Source organism: Biomphalaria glabrata, chromosome 7, assembly GCF_947242115.1.
Source record: "Biomphalaria glabrata chromosome 7, xgBioGlab47.1, whole genome shotgun sequence".
Lineage (NCBI taxonomy): Eukaryota > Metazoa > Mollusca > Gastropoda > Planorbidae > Biomphalaria > Biomphalaria glabrata.
The window spans coordinates 36686115-36705212 of NC_074717.1; the positions used below are offsets into that span (position 1 = coordinate 36686115).

At 37.3% G+C, this 19098-nt stretch overlaps 1 protein-coding gene and 1 pseudogene across 1 annotated transcript; both read right to left on the reverse strand.

The window, feature by feature from the left end:
• Positions 1 to 239: 239 nt before the first annotated feature.
• LOC129927479 (uncharacterized) lies at positions 240 to 5529 on the reverse strand. The gene is made up of 2 exons (XM_056036930.1): positions 5293 to 5529; positions 240 to 2401 (listed from the first exon to the last, which is right to left on the reverse strand). Exon 2 carries the CDS (start codon positions 2108 to 2110, stop codon positions 1163 to 1165), a length of 948 nt encoding a protein of 315 aa, XP_055892905.1. The 5' UTR covers positions 2111 to 2401; positions 5293 to 5529; the 3' UTR covers positions 240 to 1162.
• Positions 5530 to 17570: 12041 nt separating this feature from the next.
• Positions 17571 to 17667, reverse strand: LOC129927515 (U6 spliceosomal RNA; annotated as a pseudogene).
• Between the last annotated feature and the right edge of the window lie 1431 nt (positions 17668 to 19098).

Genomic DNA, 19098 nt, shown 5'->3' on the forward strand with positions numbered 1-19098 from the left:
AATAAAGATTGACTTGCATTAAGTCATACACCATCAATACCTTCAAAATCTCATTTTGTTTGCACGTCATCTCAATGTCATCACAAACTCATGGCAGTCTCATCTCAATCTCATTACAATCTCATAACAATATTTTTCGTAGTGTTCAAGGTCTCTCCTTTAAGAAAGCAAAATCCAATTTGAGCATTACCACCCCCACCCCAACAGTTTTAATGGACAGTTGTTGTTGTATTTTTATATAAAGTCCCTTTTCTAGAGCCAGACTTTCTTGAAGAGATCTAAGATTGGCCTTCTTTGTTAATCTTTGTGTTTATAAATTACTCATAGTTACGAGAATCTCGTATCCGGGATCCCGTAATAAATAAAACGTCAACCGAGTTCCTGGAGACACACGGTTACGTAATGATGCTTTTGGTTCAAGTCACACGAACCCCGGATATTTCCCTTGATACATAACATGTCTAAACGTTATATGAATAGTATGAAGAATTAAGAGCTAGTAGACATTCTAAAATATATGAATGTAGAAAGATTAAAGGATTTTTTTTCAATCCCTACCATTAGCTCCAATTCTCGATCACCATGCATGCACTACGCAAAACAGCAGGGCTTTTGTAAGAGAGGATTTGAACCTCTCAGCCCTCACTCGAATGAAGTTTCATGATTACCTCACACTTTATTTAGAGTAAAAAAAAAGGTAGAAAGTGGTCAAACATTGGAATGTGGACAAACATTGGAATGTGGTCAAACATTGGAATGTGGTCAAACATTGGAATGTGGTCAAACATTGGAATGTGGTCAAACATTGGAATGTGTGGTAAAAAATCTGAAGAAGAAAATTAAATCATTTTTTTAAAGCTAAAATGTCGCACACATTAGTATGGCTGCATATCTCAATTGATATAGCGTCGCGCCAATAACTTGAATGTCGTGGGTTCGTTCCCGTGCGGCCCTAAGGGCCTTTTTTTTTTTCTCTTTCTTTATCAACGACATATAAATTATGAATGGTAAGGTTACTATAATATTTAAACATAAAGTATGAATTTAAAAAAAAAGACTTGTTTTCTTACGTAGTTTATGCTGACTTTTGTGGCCAAAGAAAATATTGTTATAATTACTAAAAGATTACATAAATCACAAGTGTTATTCAATGTATGAAGCACTATTCAACGTAATTAACATGGAACATGTCATACAGATAAAAGAGTGACGAACAAGGGAGATCAACTTCTGGAAGAGGTTGTGATGTTTCGTGGTTAGAACTTCTTGAAACACAAGTGTCCAAGTCGTATTGTTTTCTGAGTATTATTTCCGTGTCTTTAGGTGTCGGTACCTCAATACCCTCAAACACACCTGTACTAAGTGGAAACACATGCGAGATCTCTAAAACCATGGTCCTCCTCGTGTAGTCGGTTATGGCCCAGACGTACTCGTCGTTTCCGGTGTAGAAAAAGATGTCTATAAAAGGATACCAGGAAGTGTTGACGAAAAACTTCCAGTGCATGATGGGATCAACTTTTAAAACATATCCTTCAATGCAGGAGAGTACTTCGCGTACAGTCATCCAATCTTTAACGTGTATTGCAATATCCATGTCATCGTCCCACGGTATCAATCCGCGATGACGAAGAACGCCAATCAAAGTTCCAGCTCGCAAGAAAAATTGAACCCCGCGCCTGTTCAGTGCATCAGATAGAACCAAGTAGGTTTGGACCAGACGACGTTTCTTTTCTTCATTTAACAATGGTAGAAAGTGTTTGTGTTCGCCGTATCTGATTCTGTCTTCTGATATTTCATCATAGGTCTGAATGTTCAACAAGCGCGGGTCACTCTGCGACACATTTGGTGAAACGATGGCTGGACACTGATTTAGACTAGCAACATTCTGAGGACCTTCTGTGAAAAACTCCATCATCAGTAGATCGACAGTGCCAATGTGTCTCCAAGGCTTTGGCCAGACTGGATACAGGAATGTGTTCCGTAGCAAGGGGATGAACATAGACAAGAGAAGGAACATGAAGATAAACAGGAAAACTTTGAAAGCATAATGCAGTCTTTTGAGGAGCATCTTACATCTTGAGTTGGAGCTGGAAAGAAGTTTATTAGTCATGTCTCGCTCATCTTCTGTAATGTTACCGCAAAGAAACGCTAGAAATGGCTTCAAATTGATTTGAGCCAGTCAATCGTGAGATTTTTAACTTGTAAGATTTGAGCCGTTCCTCCAGAAATGAACCCTCCTAACCCTATCCTCCTGCAGGTCGGCACGGGGGGACTGCGAGCAAGGTTTGAACCTGGAACCATTGCGACGACAGCCCAGAGTACATAAAAGGGCGAAAGTAGTTGAAAATGTATTTCCTACACAGTGTCCAGAAAAGTGAACAAATAGCTGATACCAAAACTCCTGTAAAACAAAAAAGTATGTCTACATTATTAAAGCTTAGAAAATATCATTTCCATCAATAAAATGTAATTCAGACTTAGATTATATTGCAACATGGGTAGGTAATCAACGAAGGACTTAATGACCAATCAGTAATTTCGTTTGAATATTTCCGTGCTATTAGCGTTATGCTATTCTAAAGCTTTTATTCTTCTATTGACTACACTAAACATCACAAAACTAAATGTAAACCAAACATCACAAAACTAAATGTAAGTCAAACATCACAAAACTAAATGTAAGCCAAACATCACAAAACTAAATCTAAGTCACAAGACATTTTTTTAGTGAAAGAAAATAAAATAAATTACACTATTAAGCTACAAATTTATATTTATTAATTTATTTACAAATAGCCTACAAAATTTAGTACAAAACGAAACCATGAAATGTGTCCTCCAGTTACATATTCGCGATAACTGCTACTTTTCATATACACATATATGTACATGAGTGTGTACGTGTCGTTAAAAAAACTTTTAAAAAGTTATACACACACCGGCCATGCTGTAAGCGGAATTAGAAATGTTTAGACCAGTGGTCTTCAACCTTTTTTTGCCTACCGCCCCCTTTTCGTAATTTTTCTATTAAAAAATCCGCCAGCGTCCCCCTCTAAGAAAAACACAAAGAATCGTGAGAAGACATATGAACAAAATGTCATCTATTTATTAATTTGTACGCTATCAATAAAACTTATTCCGAATGGAAGACGACCGCATGCCAAAGGCGATTTTCTTTGGCGAGCTTAGAGTAGGACGGAGCTACAGAGGTGCCCCCCGTAAGTGCTATAAAGATCCAGCAGGCGCCATTTCGCCCTCACTGCCATAGAGGAAAGTACCTGGCAGCATTCTCTGGCAGCAGATGGTCTCTGAGAGAGACAGTTGGAGAGCTCTCACAAAAGCTGCTGGACAAACATGTGAGACTCAAAGAAAAGCCATTATTGAAGACAGGCGCAAAAGACGGAAAAAAAGCATAAATAGACCGCCAACAGATTGCTCAAATTCGGGATAATATGCAAGTCGCAACTGGGTTTGCATATTTATGTGAAACACTGCACTCAGCTCTAATCTTCGGAATCGAAGGCATTGCCATTATTATCATTATACAAAAATTATGTCAAATAACTTGCAGTGATTACACACAAAAATAAATCTCATTGTCATGACTTTCTTTCAAATCCTAAGAATAGTCCCTTTTAAATTTTTGAATATTATGGCCGACTGTTTTTAGGTTTAATTGTAACTTTAGTTTTATTTTTCATATAAATATCACTATTTCTGAATTCACTACACAATGAAACTAAGCTAATGGGAACCATGTGCCTCCTGCAGTCTGACAATATTAAAAATTTCAAGCTTTAAATTAGTCAAAGCAAGGCGAAGATCTCCTCTAGTGGCTACATCCAGTCTATTTCTTTGCTTATTCATTTTGTTAGGCATGTTGATGGAAAAGCTAAAACATAAATCATTTTCGACCAAAGTTTTGGAATTTTACAGAAACATTCAAGTGCAGCCATGTCTCTGTTGTGCCTTCTATGTTAACATTCTTTTCACTGAAGACATAATTTTTGTAAATCTATTGTTTCAAGGAAACTCAATTTGAACATTGGTAACAGATGTTTAATAATTGTCATTTATATTTAATTTCTTTTAATTTACATCCTAGAAGCGAATCGTCATGTCTTCATAGAGCATTGTTATGTGAATTGCATAGATATCGATGTCTTTAGGCAGTAATTCATGTGTTAACAATCAAGTTACGTGAGATTGTATAACACTTTAAAATAGATTTAATATCTCGATAAAAGAGAAAGTCAATGAAAGTCGATTTCTTTCCTAGCAGTTGGAGGTTCGTTTCATTCATTTGTGTTAGATGTCTACCATAAAAAAATATATATATTTTAGCCTGGTTCACGTCATCGGCAACCATTGATTCTTCCTGTTTCTCAAGAACAAAAAAATCAAAATTATATTTAAGAGCTTAACAAAACGAGCAATAACAAACCCCTTTTGAAAACCAGCGAACTTCATTTTATAACAAGAATCTAACATCTTTTTCATTTTTTTTTCAATATCTAGTGGCAATTCACTAAAACTCTTTGCAATATCCCATTACATACCAGTGAGTTTTCATAACATTTTGTCAATGTTTTTTTTGTTTAAAAATAGGTTAAATTATTCTATTTGAATGTTAGCTTTAACGTTTTTCTTAATTAACATTTACATATCAATATATTAACATATGTAGATAAAATAAACTATAACCTAAAAGGCGTATTACCTAGTTTGTTTATCAAATCTTAAACGTTTATGCGCGCAGGATCTAAGGATTTCAGCAAAAGAGTAGGAATTTAAAAATAGAAAATGTTATTTCGAACTCAATTTCTAACGTTTAATTAGAAGCAAGCTAACAATAATTTGTCTATATTTAGTTTGCCAGCTTTAATTTTGAAGAATTTATTTGTTTGTTTTGTTTCAGTGCACCTTTAGTTTCTTCTTTCCACCTTTATGCCCAGCGCCCCCTTACCGCCCCTTATTGTGCCCAGCGCCCCCTACCGCCCCTTTGGCTCCCAGCGCCCCCCAAAATCTCGAAAAGCCCCCCAGGGGGCGATAGCGCTCCCGTTGAAGACCACTGGTTTAGACCCAAGCCAAAAAAAGCCACTGTACTTTCGCACACATCACGTGATTCCAGGCATGTGCATGTTTTCATAAGAAACAAAAATAAAAAGAAGTAAATCTATATAGGTTTAAATAAATTTGTCATAATTAAATAGATATAGTGCGTTTTAGCTAAAATAAAAATAAATGATTGAAAAATAATAACAATAAACTCCAATTGAAAAAATAACTTACTTGTAGAGCGAACTTTTGTTCAGTCTGAAATGTTTGTTACAATAATCTTAAATTATAAGTAGGCCTAATTACACAAACATATGGAGGAAAATAAAATCAACAGCCAATTAACAATTAGATCAGTCTTTTTCTGTTTCTTCTCCCATTGATTAGATAATACCTCGTCATGCCATAAAGTAACCGCACGATTTGCTTAGGTATGCATCAATGCGAATGTATGTTTTTGTAGATAGGTTCGTGTGTATATGTGTGTGTGTGTGTGGCCCATGGGGGGTGGGAGGGAGGAATCCGAGGAACAGTCTTTTATTGCTGTATTATATAAAGACAAATCAGTTCTTTCATAGATAAGAAACCCTTCGCTTGAAACCACGATCCACGCTACGTCTAAAATTTGAACGAGGCAACTTCGAAGGTTCTCAACTTGTGTCTGTCAAGTCTTTAGGCAGTAGAACATGAACAACTGATGGGTCGGCGTTAAGAACTTCGTTTTTGGGTAAGCACTAATGAAGCAGCAAAGAATCCATGAAACGTATGTGCTGCTAGGTCTATGAATTGATTAGGGCTATGTATAACTATGTTTCTATATTATTTAGTCTAGGTATAATTATGGCTCTTTATTACTTAGTGTAGGCATAACTTGATCTCTAAATTTTTTAGTCTAAGTATAACAGAGTCTCTATATTATTTTTACTAGGTATAACTAGGGCTCTATATTATTTAGTCTAGGTATAGCTACAGTGGCGTAACTAAGGGGGGGGGGGATGGGGGAGAATTTTAAAATCCCCCCGGGCCCCCTAGGAGGGGGGCCCCCAAATGGGTGTCCGAAATTTATTGTAAATACATAAATTAATATATTTGATTGACAAATAGTGTCAACGGGTGTCTTTTTTTTTTTTCAACATTTATGGATTAAATTTATCACAAAGACTAAACCTAGATCTAGGTCTATCAGTACGTTGACTTTGTTGACATTTTAAAAATATTTTTTCCCACAGAGATCAAAGTTTTTTTTTAAAGTTAGTTGTACATTTTCAACTGTGTTGCCACGAATAAAACTGCATGATATACAGCGAATTCCAGGTATCTTGTTAGCTTTACTAATAATAGATCTAAATGTCGAGTATTTTATGGCTACACTAATTAACCTAGAATCAAAATTTACAGAATCGAGTATAACAGATCCAAAAGTTATTCTTAATAATACTAGAATAGTCCATTTGCGATATGACAAGCTCGAATTATTCGGTCTCTAAGGTTAACTATGGCCTCTAGCGAATTTCTTCTATCTTCATCTAGATCCTTCTTGTAGAGTAGAGATTTCAATATTTGGAGCGGCCCCCTTGGGTTCGCTCCATAAATTAGCTCAAATGGTGAGAACCCAGTACTATTTTGAGGAACTTCCCTGTATGCAAAAAGTACACAAGGTAAAAATAAGTCCCAGTCCTCTTCTCTACCTACTGAAGCCTTTTCTAACATGGTTTTTACAGTCCCGTTTAGTCGTTCGCAGACCCCATTGCTCTGGGGGCAGTAGGGGGTCGTGAAACACTGCTTTATCCCTAGGGTGTTCGTAATGTGACGAGTAAGGTTTGCTGTGAACTGTACCCCTCTATCACTTAGGATAGTATCCGGGAACCCAATTCTAGTGAACAAGTTCAGCAAAGCTCCAGCTGTTTCTTCTGCTGTAGCCTTTTTCAAAGGATATGCTTCTGCCCATCGTGTAGCGAAATCTACAATTGTTAGGATATACCTGTGACCCCTTTTTGACATTGTGGCTGTCGGTCCTATAATGTCAACTGCAATTTTCTGGAAAGGTCTACATGCTAGATCTGTTCTCTGTATAGGAGCTGGTCTCGGTTTGTTTTTCCTCATGTCCATGCATATTTTGCAGGATGACACATATTTAGCAATGTCTTTGTCCATGCCAGGCCAATAGAAGGAGTGTTGGATTCTTTGTTTTGTTTTTGCGCGACCCATATGTCCAGCTACTGATAGATCGTGACCTTGCTGTAGTATCATTAATCTGTATTCCTTGGGTGTTACTAATTGTTTGAATTCACCCCTTTGATCGGTATATTTTCTAATTAAGGTGCCTTGTTTTATTATGAATTCTTTTTTACTTCTCTTCGTGCTTGCTACTGTTCCTTTCTTTGCCAAATTAAAAATTTTAGTCAGAGTGGGGTCTTTCTTTTGAGCTTCTTGAAATTTTTCTGGATTGCATTTCTCTGTCATAGTGTCACCCCCAGGCGTTTCGTCACTATCGTCTCTTCTAGTTCTGTTCAGGAGGTCATCGCCAGAACTTTCCTGTTCTCGTTTCAATTTTTGTTGTCTGGTTTCAACTTGCTGTATGGTTTCTATAGGACTTGTCTGACTAGGGATCCACGCTACGTCTAAAATTTGAACGAGGCAACTTCGAAGGTTCTCAACTTGTGTCTGTTAAGTCTTTAGGCAGTAGAACATGAACAACTGATGGGTCGGCGTTAAGAACTTCGTTTTTGGGTAAGCACTAATGAAGCAGCAAAGAATCCATGAAACGTATGTGCTGCTAGGTCTATGAATTGATTAGGGCTATGTATAACTATGTTTCTATATTATTTAGTCTAGGTATAATTATGGCTCTTTATTACTTAGTGTAGGCATAACTTGATCTCTAAATTTTTTAGTCTAAGTATAACAGAGTCTCTATATTATTTTTACTAGGTATAACTAGGGCTCTATATTATTTAGTCTAGGTATAGCTACAGTGGCGTAACTAAGGGGGGGGATGGGGGGAGAATTTTAAAATCCCCCCGGGCCCCCTAGGAGGGGGGCCCCCAAATGGGTGTCCGAAATTTATTGTAAATACATAAATTAATATATTTGATTGACAAATAGTGTCAACGGGTGTCTTTTTTTTTTTTTCAACATTTATGGATTAAATTTATCACAAAGACTAAACCTAGATCTAGGTCTATCAGTACGTTGACTTTGTTGACATTTTAAAAATATTTTTTCCCACAGAGATCAAAGTTTTTTTTTAAAGTTAGTTGTACATTTTCAACTGTGTTGCCACGAATAAAACTGCATGATATACAGCGAATTCCAGGTATCTTGTTAGCTTTACTAATAATAGATCTAAATGTCGAGTATTTTATGGCTACACTAATTAACCTAGAATCAAAATTTACAGAATCGAGTATAACAGATCCAAAAGTTATTCTTAATAATACTAGAATAATCCATTATTGAGGTTTGGCGTCTATAATTTCAGAATTAAACTTCACACTCGAGTTATTACCCCTCTATTCATCGTTCCTCAATCCAATGGAAACTCTATTTTTATTTCCATCTAATCCTTTTGCTTTCGCACAAAACATAAACAACAAACAATAACGTAATATCATATAACATTAGCACATCATTCCTTTTAAAGTTCTTAAAAGTGATATCTACTAGCAGGGCCGCCCTATCATTTGCGGGGCCCTATGCGAAACGGATCGCGCGGGGCCTAGTCTCTAGTTTATTTACAAACAAAAGGAAAAGATCATGAAAAATATAAATTGCAATAAAGGCTCACCAAAAGAAAATGACATAATGAAACTAAGCAAAGTAGCAAGACAGTTTCAGGTCAATATAATGAAAGGACCACCATCATAGAGGCACAATAATGTCTTATGCCGAAAAACCAAAAAGATGGTTTATAATAATACCATACATGCATTAACAATGAAATGACGTCATTCATGAGACATTTTATGTCAAAAACCAAAGCGAGGGTTTACATTAGTTTACAATAATATCATACATACATTAACTATGAAATGACGTCATTCTTGAGACACACTACTGTCTCGTATCTAAACAAAATATGTCTTTCAAAAAAAACATACAGAAGAGGATAAGAGACTAAGTAGACCTATACCATTTACATAAATCAATTTAGTACTAACAAATTGATAAAATCTACTTAGCTCATTATCGAAATACTCTTCCCACAACAGCGGCACACTCCTCTTGAGTAACACAACAATAGTACAACACAAGGATGAGTTAAACAGTATATAGATTTAATTCAAAATACACTGGTCAGTTGAAAGGCTCAAGAGAGAGTGGCGATCGTAAACAATTGACAGGGACTTAAATCAAGTCATAAAGGGGGCTAACTCTAATAAAAAAATAAAGGTAGCCACCCTTATTGTCCCTCTTGTCACACCTCCCCCCTTAAAAATGCTCTTTTGGGGAAATTATATGATGCACAAGGCATTCAAATTGTTTACAAAGAATACAGTTTTTTCAAAACCCAAAAATTACATTAGCTCAATATTATCGTCCTTTGTCTATACAACACTTCTAATCCAAAGGAGAGGAAAAAGTCTGAGTAACATTATTTACAATACAAAAGTATCAGTAGACTGATTGTCTTCTACTGTATAATGTTATCTACACTCTTGACAGAGCGTCAGCAACTACATTCTCTTTCCCTTTTACATGTACAATATTTAGATCAAACGGTTGGAGAGTCAAACTCCATCTCAGGATCCGTTGATTCTTCCCCCTCATTTGGTTAATGAAAGTTAGGGGGTTATGATCTGTGTATACTGTTACAGGATACAGATTACTATTTACATAGTAGCTGAAATGAAGAACTGTTAAAACAAGACCCAGTGTTTCCTTTTCTACCACGCTATAGTGCATCTGATGCGACTTAAATTTTTGGGAAAAGAATGATATTGGGTGTTCATTGCCAGTTTCATCGGTTTGGGTCAAGACCGCACCCACCCCAGTCACATGCATCAACATGCAAAATGAGAGGTTTAGAATGGTCAATTGCTTTTAAAACTGGGGCTGTACTGAGAACACATTTCAGCTCTTCAAAAGCTCTTTGAGCAGAAGTGTTCCACTGAAATTTCCTTTTCCCTTTTAGGAGGTCAGTTAATGGGACAGCTATAACTGAATAATTACAACAAAGCTTACGATAGTATCCTGTCATACCTAAAAACCTTCTGACTTCCTTTAAAGATTTAGGTACAGGGTACTCTTGAATGGCTTCCACTTTAGCCTGAATAGGTTTAACTTTCCCGTTACCCACAATGTAGCCTAAATATTGTATTTCTGCTCTACAGAAATCACATTTGTTAAGGTTAATAGTAAGATTAGAGTTCTTCAGCTTTTGAAATAAAGTCCTTAGACAAGCCAGATGAGCATCAAAGTCATCATGGTATATGACTAAATCATCAAGATAGGCCGAACAGTTTGGGATGTCGGCAATAACTTTGTTCATCAACCTCTGGAAAGTAGCTGGAGCGTTTTTCATACCAAAAGGCATAACTTTGTACTGATATAGGCCATCTGAAGTGCAAAAGGCAGAAACTTGTTTCGCCTCCTCCGATAAAGGAACTTGCCAATACCCAGACAAGAGATCGACTTTTGTTACATAGGTGGCCTGTCCAACTCGATCAATTAAGTCATCAATGCGGGGAATTGGAAATGCATCTGCTTTGGTCACTAGATTCACCTTTCTATAGTCAGTACAGAATCTATATGTACCATCAGGTTTAGGTACCAACACGCATGGTGAGCTCCATGGGCTTTCACTTCTTTCTATAATGTTATTTTCCAGCATATAGTTTATCTCAGAAGCTAGGAATTGAGATTGGGCGAGAGGAAGTCTGTAAGGGTGTTGCTTCACAGGAGTTGCATCCCCTACATTAACTTCATGTATCACTAAGTTTGTCTGCTTTGGCACATCAGAAAACAGCTGCGGGTACGCTTCGATTAAATCACTGATTGCTTCCCTTTCTCGTTGACTAAGATGTTCTAATTTTTCTGACAACTTACACAGGGCTTCAGAATTTTTTATCTTAACTGTAGGGATTTCTTTGTCGAGAACGGTATCCACGTATACCTGGTTCTCTTTTCCCATGGGGACTGAACTCTTTACAATAGCTAGTGCAGTTGCCTGATCTGAGGATCTTTCGTGAAATTTCTTTAACCTGTTTATGTGACAACGAATTTTTCCTTTTCTCTTTCCAGGGACATGTATGGTGTAGTTGACATCACTTTCCTTGCCCACTACCTCGTATGGCCCATCATACCTTTTCTGAAGGGCATCACCTTCCGTTGCCGTTTCCACTAATACTTTGTCACCTATTTTAAACTGTCTTTGTTTGGACTTCTTGTCATAGATAGATTTGGATTTATTTTGGCTTTCTCTAAGATTGCTATAAGCAAAGTCATTAATTCTAAAAAGTTTGTCCCTTAGATTTCTAACATATACCCTCAAGTCTTTCGTTTCCTCTTGAGTTGGTATCCAGTTTTCTTTAATTATATTCAATGGACTTCGTACTGTGTGCCCAAACACAAGTTCAAATGGACTGAACCCTGTCGATTCTTGCTGGGCATCGCGTAGAGCAAACAGTAAGAAGTTAATGTTTTCATCCCAAGTGTTTGTCTCGGTCTCAGCGTACGTTCTCACCATGTTTTTCAGTGTTTGGTGAAAGCGTTCGATGGCACCCTGGCTTTCGGGATGATATGCCGTTGAAACCGAGTGTTCAATTCCCATCTGACGAAGTGCCTGTTGGAAGATGTCTGACATAAAATTGCTGCCTTGATCGGTCTGTATAACCTTCGGCAACCCGAACGTTGTGATAAATTTTGACAATGCTGTCACAATGGTTGTTGCCTTGATGTTTCTCAAAGGTACTGCCTCTGGATAGCGCGTAGTCTTGCACATTATGGTAAGAAGGTACTGGTTCCCTCGTTTTGACCTTGGCAATGGACCAACACAGTCCATAAGGATGTGTGAAAATGGTTCTTTTGGTGTTATATTCTCTTGAAGAGGCGCTTTTGGAGGCGATTGATTAGGCTTTCCCGTGATTTGGCAGGCATGACATGATCTGCAGTACTCAGCTATTTCTCTGTTAATGCCTGGCCAGTAGAAATGTTTGTATATGCGTCGCCGTGTTTTGTCAATCCCTAAGTGTCCGGACATAGGGATGTCATGACCAAGCCTTAATATTTCAGACCGGAACACATTAGGTATTACAATTTTAAGGGTCTGTTCGTCAGTGCTGCCATTAAGTGATGATTTTTCTGTCCACTTTCTAACAAGAATGTCATTATGCATGGCATATTGTTGGCCTATTTTTGTATCGCCACCTTGTAGCTTGTGGATGATGTTGGCTATTTCCATGTCATTCATCTGGCTATCACGAAGGTCAGCTATTGATGGTAGGCCGTTTTGAAATGGATTACAGAAAAAGTCAACTGAAAGTTTAGGTTTCTCATCTATCTGGTCAGTATCTTTCTTATCATTTCTTTGTTCTCGGATTAGTTTTTGTTGCCTGGTTTCTACTTGGTGTATCGTTTCTTGTACTACATTTGTATTTTCATGACATCGGTTTAGTTGTTCCATATCCTCTACTTCTACTTGTCTCGGCCACCAGCTATAAGTTTCTTTCCATTTGTTAATTTGAGACTCTGTTGGAAAACCAATGTTAGGAACATTTCCTATCAGCAGTTCAAATGGTCCTTCATCCACCACTATTACTTCCACCATTTCGTTGAAGTATGGGGAGTTGATATGTACTTTGGCTGTCGGATACTCCTTAATGTGGCCACCAAAACCTTGAACTCTGCAACGTTTCCTACAATATTGATTAGGATTCACCAACTTTGCCAACACCACACATTTTGTGGCCCCTGTATCTCTTAGGGCTGCCTGGATGTAATGGCCATTCACGATTGCAGGGCTGACATATGGTGACAGGTTGTTGTCTAGCCCGCCTACATAAGCCACTACTTCCTTTTTCTTATACATTCTTCTGCCTGTGTCTCTACATTGTTTCGCCACGTGTCCAAATCTACCACATGTATAGCATCTTGTACTCTGTCTTGAATCTGTTGTACTAGATTCTGTAAATTTGGATTCCGTTGTGGCAAACAATGCACTTGCTTGATCCACAGGAGCTTTTTGCAAACTTTCGCCAGGATGAGCAGCAACGTATCTTTGGCATAGGTACAGGACTTCGTCCACATGTCTGGGCTTTCTTTCTTGGAGGAATGCAAAGAGATTTTCCCCAGCCGACGAAATTATTTTATCTACTATGATGAACTGTTTCAAGTTCTCGAAAGATTCCTCAATGCCTGAGGACTGAAACCATTTCTCGAAAGTAGCTTTCACCTCGCCGACAAATTGTTTCATGTTGCCGTCGTTCGGTGGTTTCAGAGCGTGGAATTTACTTCTATAGTCGTCCTCACTGCATTGGTAAAACTCTAGTAGAGTCTTTTTCAGCAAGGTGTAGTCTCCCACGTCCTTGTCATTCAGCACCTGCAGCGCATCTAGTGCTCTTCCACCCACTAGGCTGAGGAGTTCTCTGGCCCATTCTTTCTGGGATTCGCCTTCCAGCCTCATCAGCATTTCAAACCTATGGATGAATGAATCCATTCTGTCTGTCCCTTCAACAAACTTCTGCATTTTTGTGCGCCTTGTATTTCTGATGTTGGGTTCGTCGTTGGCTTCAGCTGTTTTGGACTCCATTGCAATTCGTGCCTTAGATTCGTATTCCTCCATCTTGATTTTTGCTGTCACCTGCAGTTCCTCCATTTTTCTTTTGAACTGTGTTTCTTCTTCCTGCATTCTGAACTTTTCTCTTCTCTCCTCTGCTCTTGCGTCCCTTTCTTCATTTTGCCGGATAGCTCTGGCAACCCATTCTTCAAGTTCTTCTTTCTGGTAACCTAATTTCTTTCCTGTCTCGTACAAGTCCAGAAGTTCACTTTGTTTTACAGACATTTTTAGGATTTAGAAACCTGAAAATAAGACTAGTACAGAAGAAAAAAAAAATGAAATCACAATTCAGAATTTTACAGTATACAATCAAAAATTACTACAATGAAAAAAAACTATACTGTCCTTGTAATATCTCAGTAGGGTTCAAGGGTAGACGCACTGGTCTTTACGAAAACAAACAAACTATTTCACCCTGTTCACGAGCCCCCATGTGACCTAAAAATAGGATAGGTCATAAGACCAGTGACCTGTACTGTACTAGCAAGTTAGTCCAGTGGTACTTTGTGGTCCCAATTATATTATCTAGGCTAATAACTATAGCCTCTAGATGTATAATACTACCGAGACAAATAAATAATAATTCTGAGATTTCAGTTACAACAACAAAAAAGGAGTTTATTTACAAACAAAAGGAAAAGATCATGAAAAATATAAATTGCAATAAAGGCTCACCAAAAGAAAATGACATAATGAAACTAAGCAAAGTAGCAAGACAGTTTCAGGTCAATATAATGAAAGGACCACCATCATAGAGGCACAATAATGTCTTATGCCGAAAAACCAAAAAGATGGTTTATAATAATACCATACATGCATTAACAATGAAATGACGTCATTCATGAGACATTTTATGTCAAAAACCAAAGCGAGGGTTTACATTAGTTTACAATAATATCATACATACATTAACTATGAAATGACGTCATTCTTGAGACACACTACTGTCTCGTATCTAAACAAAATATGTCTTTCAAAAAAAAACATACAGAAGAGGATAAGAGACTAAGTAGACCTATACCATTTACATAAATCAATTTAGTACTAACAAATTGATAAAATCTACTTAGCTCATTATCGAAATACTCTTCCCACAACAGCGGCATACTCCTCTTGAGTAACACAACAATAGTACAACACAAGGATGAGTTAAACAGTATATAGATTTAATTCAAAATACACTGGTCAGTTGAAAGGCTCAAGAGAGAGTGGCGATCGTAAACAATTGACAGGGACTTAAATCAAGTCATAAAGGGGGCTAACTCTAATAAAAAAATAAAGGTAGCCACCCTTATTGTCCCTCTTGTCACAGTAGGGATGAGCATAATGTCAACATTTTTTTTTTTTGAATTAGAAAATAGGCCTACTTTCGTCTTTGCAATAAATTTTTATCAAATGAAAGCTCGCAATGCCACTTTTTATTTATAGGCACCCCAAAATTTCAATTTCGTCTATTCCTCAGGAGATTTGAATAAATTCAAAAAAAGTTCAGGTCTTTATCGTATATTTTGCCTTTTCATGAGATTTCCTGGAGGCCCTGGAAAATCAGGAGGTCGCGAAAACCCTGTTATTTTATATACGTTATAATGGTTTAATTTAATAATGTACACTTAGAATTAGCGCGGGTCCTATGAAAGCGCGGGGCCCACTGAATGTTTTTTTTTATGACAACTGCTTTCTGCCATGTTTGACCTAGACGAACTCTCCGACAGAATAATCTTTAGGTAGTCTTGCTTTTGCATTGTATTTCACTTTGCTTTTCATCTGTCGTTCGTTGAGTAATGTCTCTGCATTTTCAGCTACCGATGGTTTCAATAGTTTGGGATCAGTTGGAATGATTCCCTGAGTCTTCTACTCGTCAGCAGTTGTGATGGTGCATACGGCAGTCCGCTTATCGAAGTATTTCTATACTCGAGCATAACGAGATATGGATCTTTCCCACTTCTGTATTCTCTGAATCCTTTTTCTTGCGCACAAAACATAAACAACCAACAATGACGTAATACCATATAGATAGGAATTCTGGTCAAAGCTCTTGCGCCCAATTAATATAGTTCAGAAGAAACTACAAAAGTCTGGACTGCATATACGGGAAGCTGCTAAAGAAATTAGTACCCTTTCATGATTTCTGCAAAATGATGAGAAACTGACAAAAAACCAATCCATCGAAAAAGCAAAAGAAGGTAGTGAATACTATGGATTCCCTGTAATCAAAACAACCAGAAGAAAGAAAAGACTTGATGGGAAGTTGAGTTCTAATGTAGGACTATCGATAGAACTGCATTTCAAACGTGTTGCGACAGAAGTGCTGGACAGATTTCATATGGAGATGAAGGGCAGATTCCAAAGGCTGGAAAGAAATTGGATACCTTTGGGTTTCTTCTTGAACCAAGACACCTGTTAGATAAAGACACGCTTGTGACAAACTGTGCTACTTTTCCTGTTTGATGAAATAAATGGCAAATCGCTTTTTCAATGATGTCATTGATGCACGAGCACTTTTCATCAACAAACCAGTACTACAATCACCAATAGACATATTGAGGAAACAGGCTTCATATGGTAATTACGTGTGCTCAAACTTTGCAACCTCCTCCGAATACTGCTAACTCAGGTCACTTCCATTACGTCATGTGAGAGATCATTCTCAAAGCTCAAGTTCATCAAAAGCTATCTCAGGAGCACAATGACACAAGAAAGGCTTATCATGGCTTTAATGTCAGTGAAGTCACAAATACTAGAAAGTATCGATGTAGTTGATGTTATAGATGTCTTTGCTGCACAGAATGCACGACGTGAAGCGATATCAATTTAGATTTGTCACTTGTGCATTATTTAACTAATAAACAACGGTATTATTCATTAAAAGAGTCTTGATTACTTTTTGTTAAGTTTACTGATATACTGAACCAATTGGATTTGGGGCGTATATATTTTTGCGTACATTATCCCATGTTATATGTCGAATGTCAAAATGTAAGGGGCCCCCAAAGAGGTCAATCCCCCCGGGTCCCCAAATCCCTAGTTACGCCCCTGTATAGCTATGTTTCTATACTATTTAGTGCAGGTTTAACAAGGCCTCTATTGTTTACTCTACGTATAACTAGGTCTCTAAATTATTTAGTATAGGTTTAACTTGGTCTCTATATTATTATGACTAGGTATAACTAGGTTTCTATATTATTTAGGTCTAGATATAACTAGATCTCTGTATTATTTAGGCCTGTAAGCCGGCCTAAGCTCGTTCTATGAATTTATTAGGTTTAGATATAACTAGGTCTCTATATTATATAGGTCAGGACTCAGGAGTCGGAAGTCAGGACCGGCCTTATGCCGATTGGACCGATTACTCCAATTGGACACGCAGGGCAGGGGCACCCGCAATTTACAGTAAGAATATCATTATCAGTCATGGCTCTTCTCACAGGCTTTTAAAGATGTGGTTAAAGTATTTAGTGTCGTCCTATCTTGTAGTGGCGTTTCTTTAATTAATATACTGGGGACTATTGCGATTGAGTTGCTACTTTATCTTATCTTATCTTATCTTATCCTATGTATTACAAACGTTACTTCATGCTTCTTGTGCATTTTGTAAACAAATGTTGGTATACTGATCTAATTAATAGTAATAGTTATCATTGTAAAAAAAAAAAAAGAGGGGGCCTCAGCATCCACTGGACCCCGCAATTCGATTCAGGTGTATGTACCTGTTTCTCTTCTTCTTCGTTCTCTTTAATAAAATATGGAGCGCTTCAGGAATGTGCGTATCCTCCTTGCTCAGGGGCCATGATAATCTTCTCTGTATCGTTCCCATTTTATTATATGTAGGCTACTGTGATAACAGTACAGGTCTATGTATTAGTTAGTTCTAGGTATAACTAGGTCTCTATTTTATATAGGTCCATGTGCTAGCAGTACCTGTAGGTAAATTTGTTTAAGTAGTCTACCTGATAGTTACTTTAGGAATCGATTAGCATTCAAATGATTTGGTTTACAAGTACAATTACACAAAGAATTATTTAGGTCAGGGGTGGGCCAATTACGTCCCTCGGGCCACATGTGGCCCGACGGAGTGTTTTATGCAGCCCTCGGACACTTATAGAAATTATGTGTGCCCACAGATTATACATATAAATAATACATATATAGTAAAAATAATGTAAAATATCTATGTAGAATATTGATACTTGCAATCTTATGGTGAAGAGCCTAAAGACATTTTGTCTATACATGTCGTTCTAAAAAATATAAAGCAAAGAAAAATGACTCAGTAAAAGACGCGAACTCATGCCAGCATGTATTGCATGTTATGAAGAAAGTGTTGAAATCCTTGGGCTGGCCTGGAACAAGATAGCGAGTTGAACCCGTGCTTTGACTGAGTTTGTAAATAAAATTAAAGTACAATAAACTCTTTAGTCTAGTCTAAACCTCCCGCAGGACGACGGAGTATTGGAGCGGGCAGGGTTTGAACCCGGGACCATCGATAAATCTGAACGACAGTCCAGTGCGCAAACCACACGACCAGGCAGCCAGTGATTAAACTTATCAGAGCTAAGAATGTTAACAATAGGCAGTTACGAGAAGTACTTGAAGATTTGGAAACAAAACATTCCGATGTTTGGTACCACAGTTGTATCCATTGGCTAACCATGGGCAAGTTATTGAGAAGACTGAGGATTTCAAGGACTGTGACTTTGTTACAAATAATTCTAATGAAGAGTGGATGTCAGACTTCATGTTTATCGATACCGCGATCTGAATAGAGTGTTTGCACATGAAATGTATGTGCAGATTAAATCTTTTCAAATAAAGCTATCCTATTTCTCCAGACAAGCAAGTGAAAACAGGTTTTGTCACTTTCCTTTGCTGAAAGGTGAAACTATTTCTAGTTAAATATTTGAAAAGTAGAATACTTAGAATACTTATTTGAATTCTTTGATTGTGGAATTATAAAGCAAATTTTAAGACGTCAAGAATTAGGAACCAATTTTCAAATACACTAAGCTGACCTTTAAGTGCAGAAACTGAGAGGACGTACCTTCAAGCAGATTATTACATGAAAGAGAAATTCAAGACAGTTCTTCTGAGGGAGTTTTATTGGTGCCAGAAGCTGCATTTCCACATTTCAAAAACAAAACAAAACAAACAGTGCATTTTTTGGGTCCCCATAAACCTGTGAACAAGCATTTTTTTATAATTTGAAAATATACAAGAGTAAAAACAGGCCAATGCTCATTGACTGTTATTTGAAAGCAGCTACAATG

Coding starts and splice junctions, on each gene's coding strand:
- LOC129927479 (XM_056036930.1), bottom strand. CDS start 2,110: ATGACTAATAAACTTCTTTCCAGCTCCAACTCAAGATGTAAGATGCTC.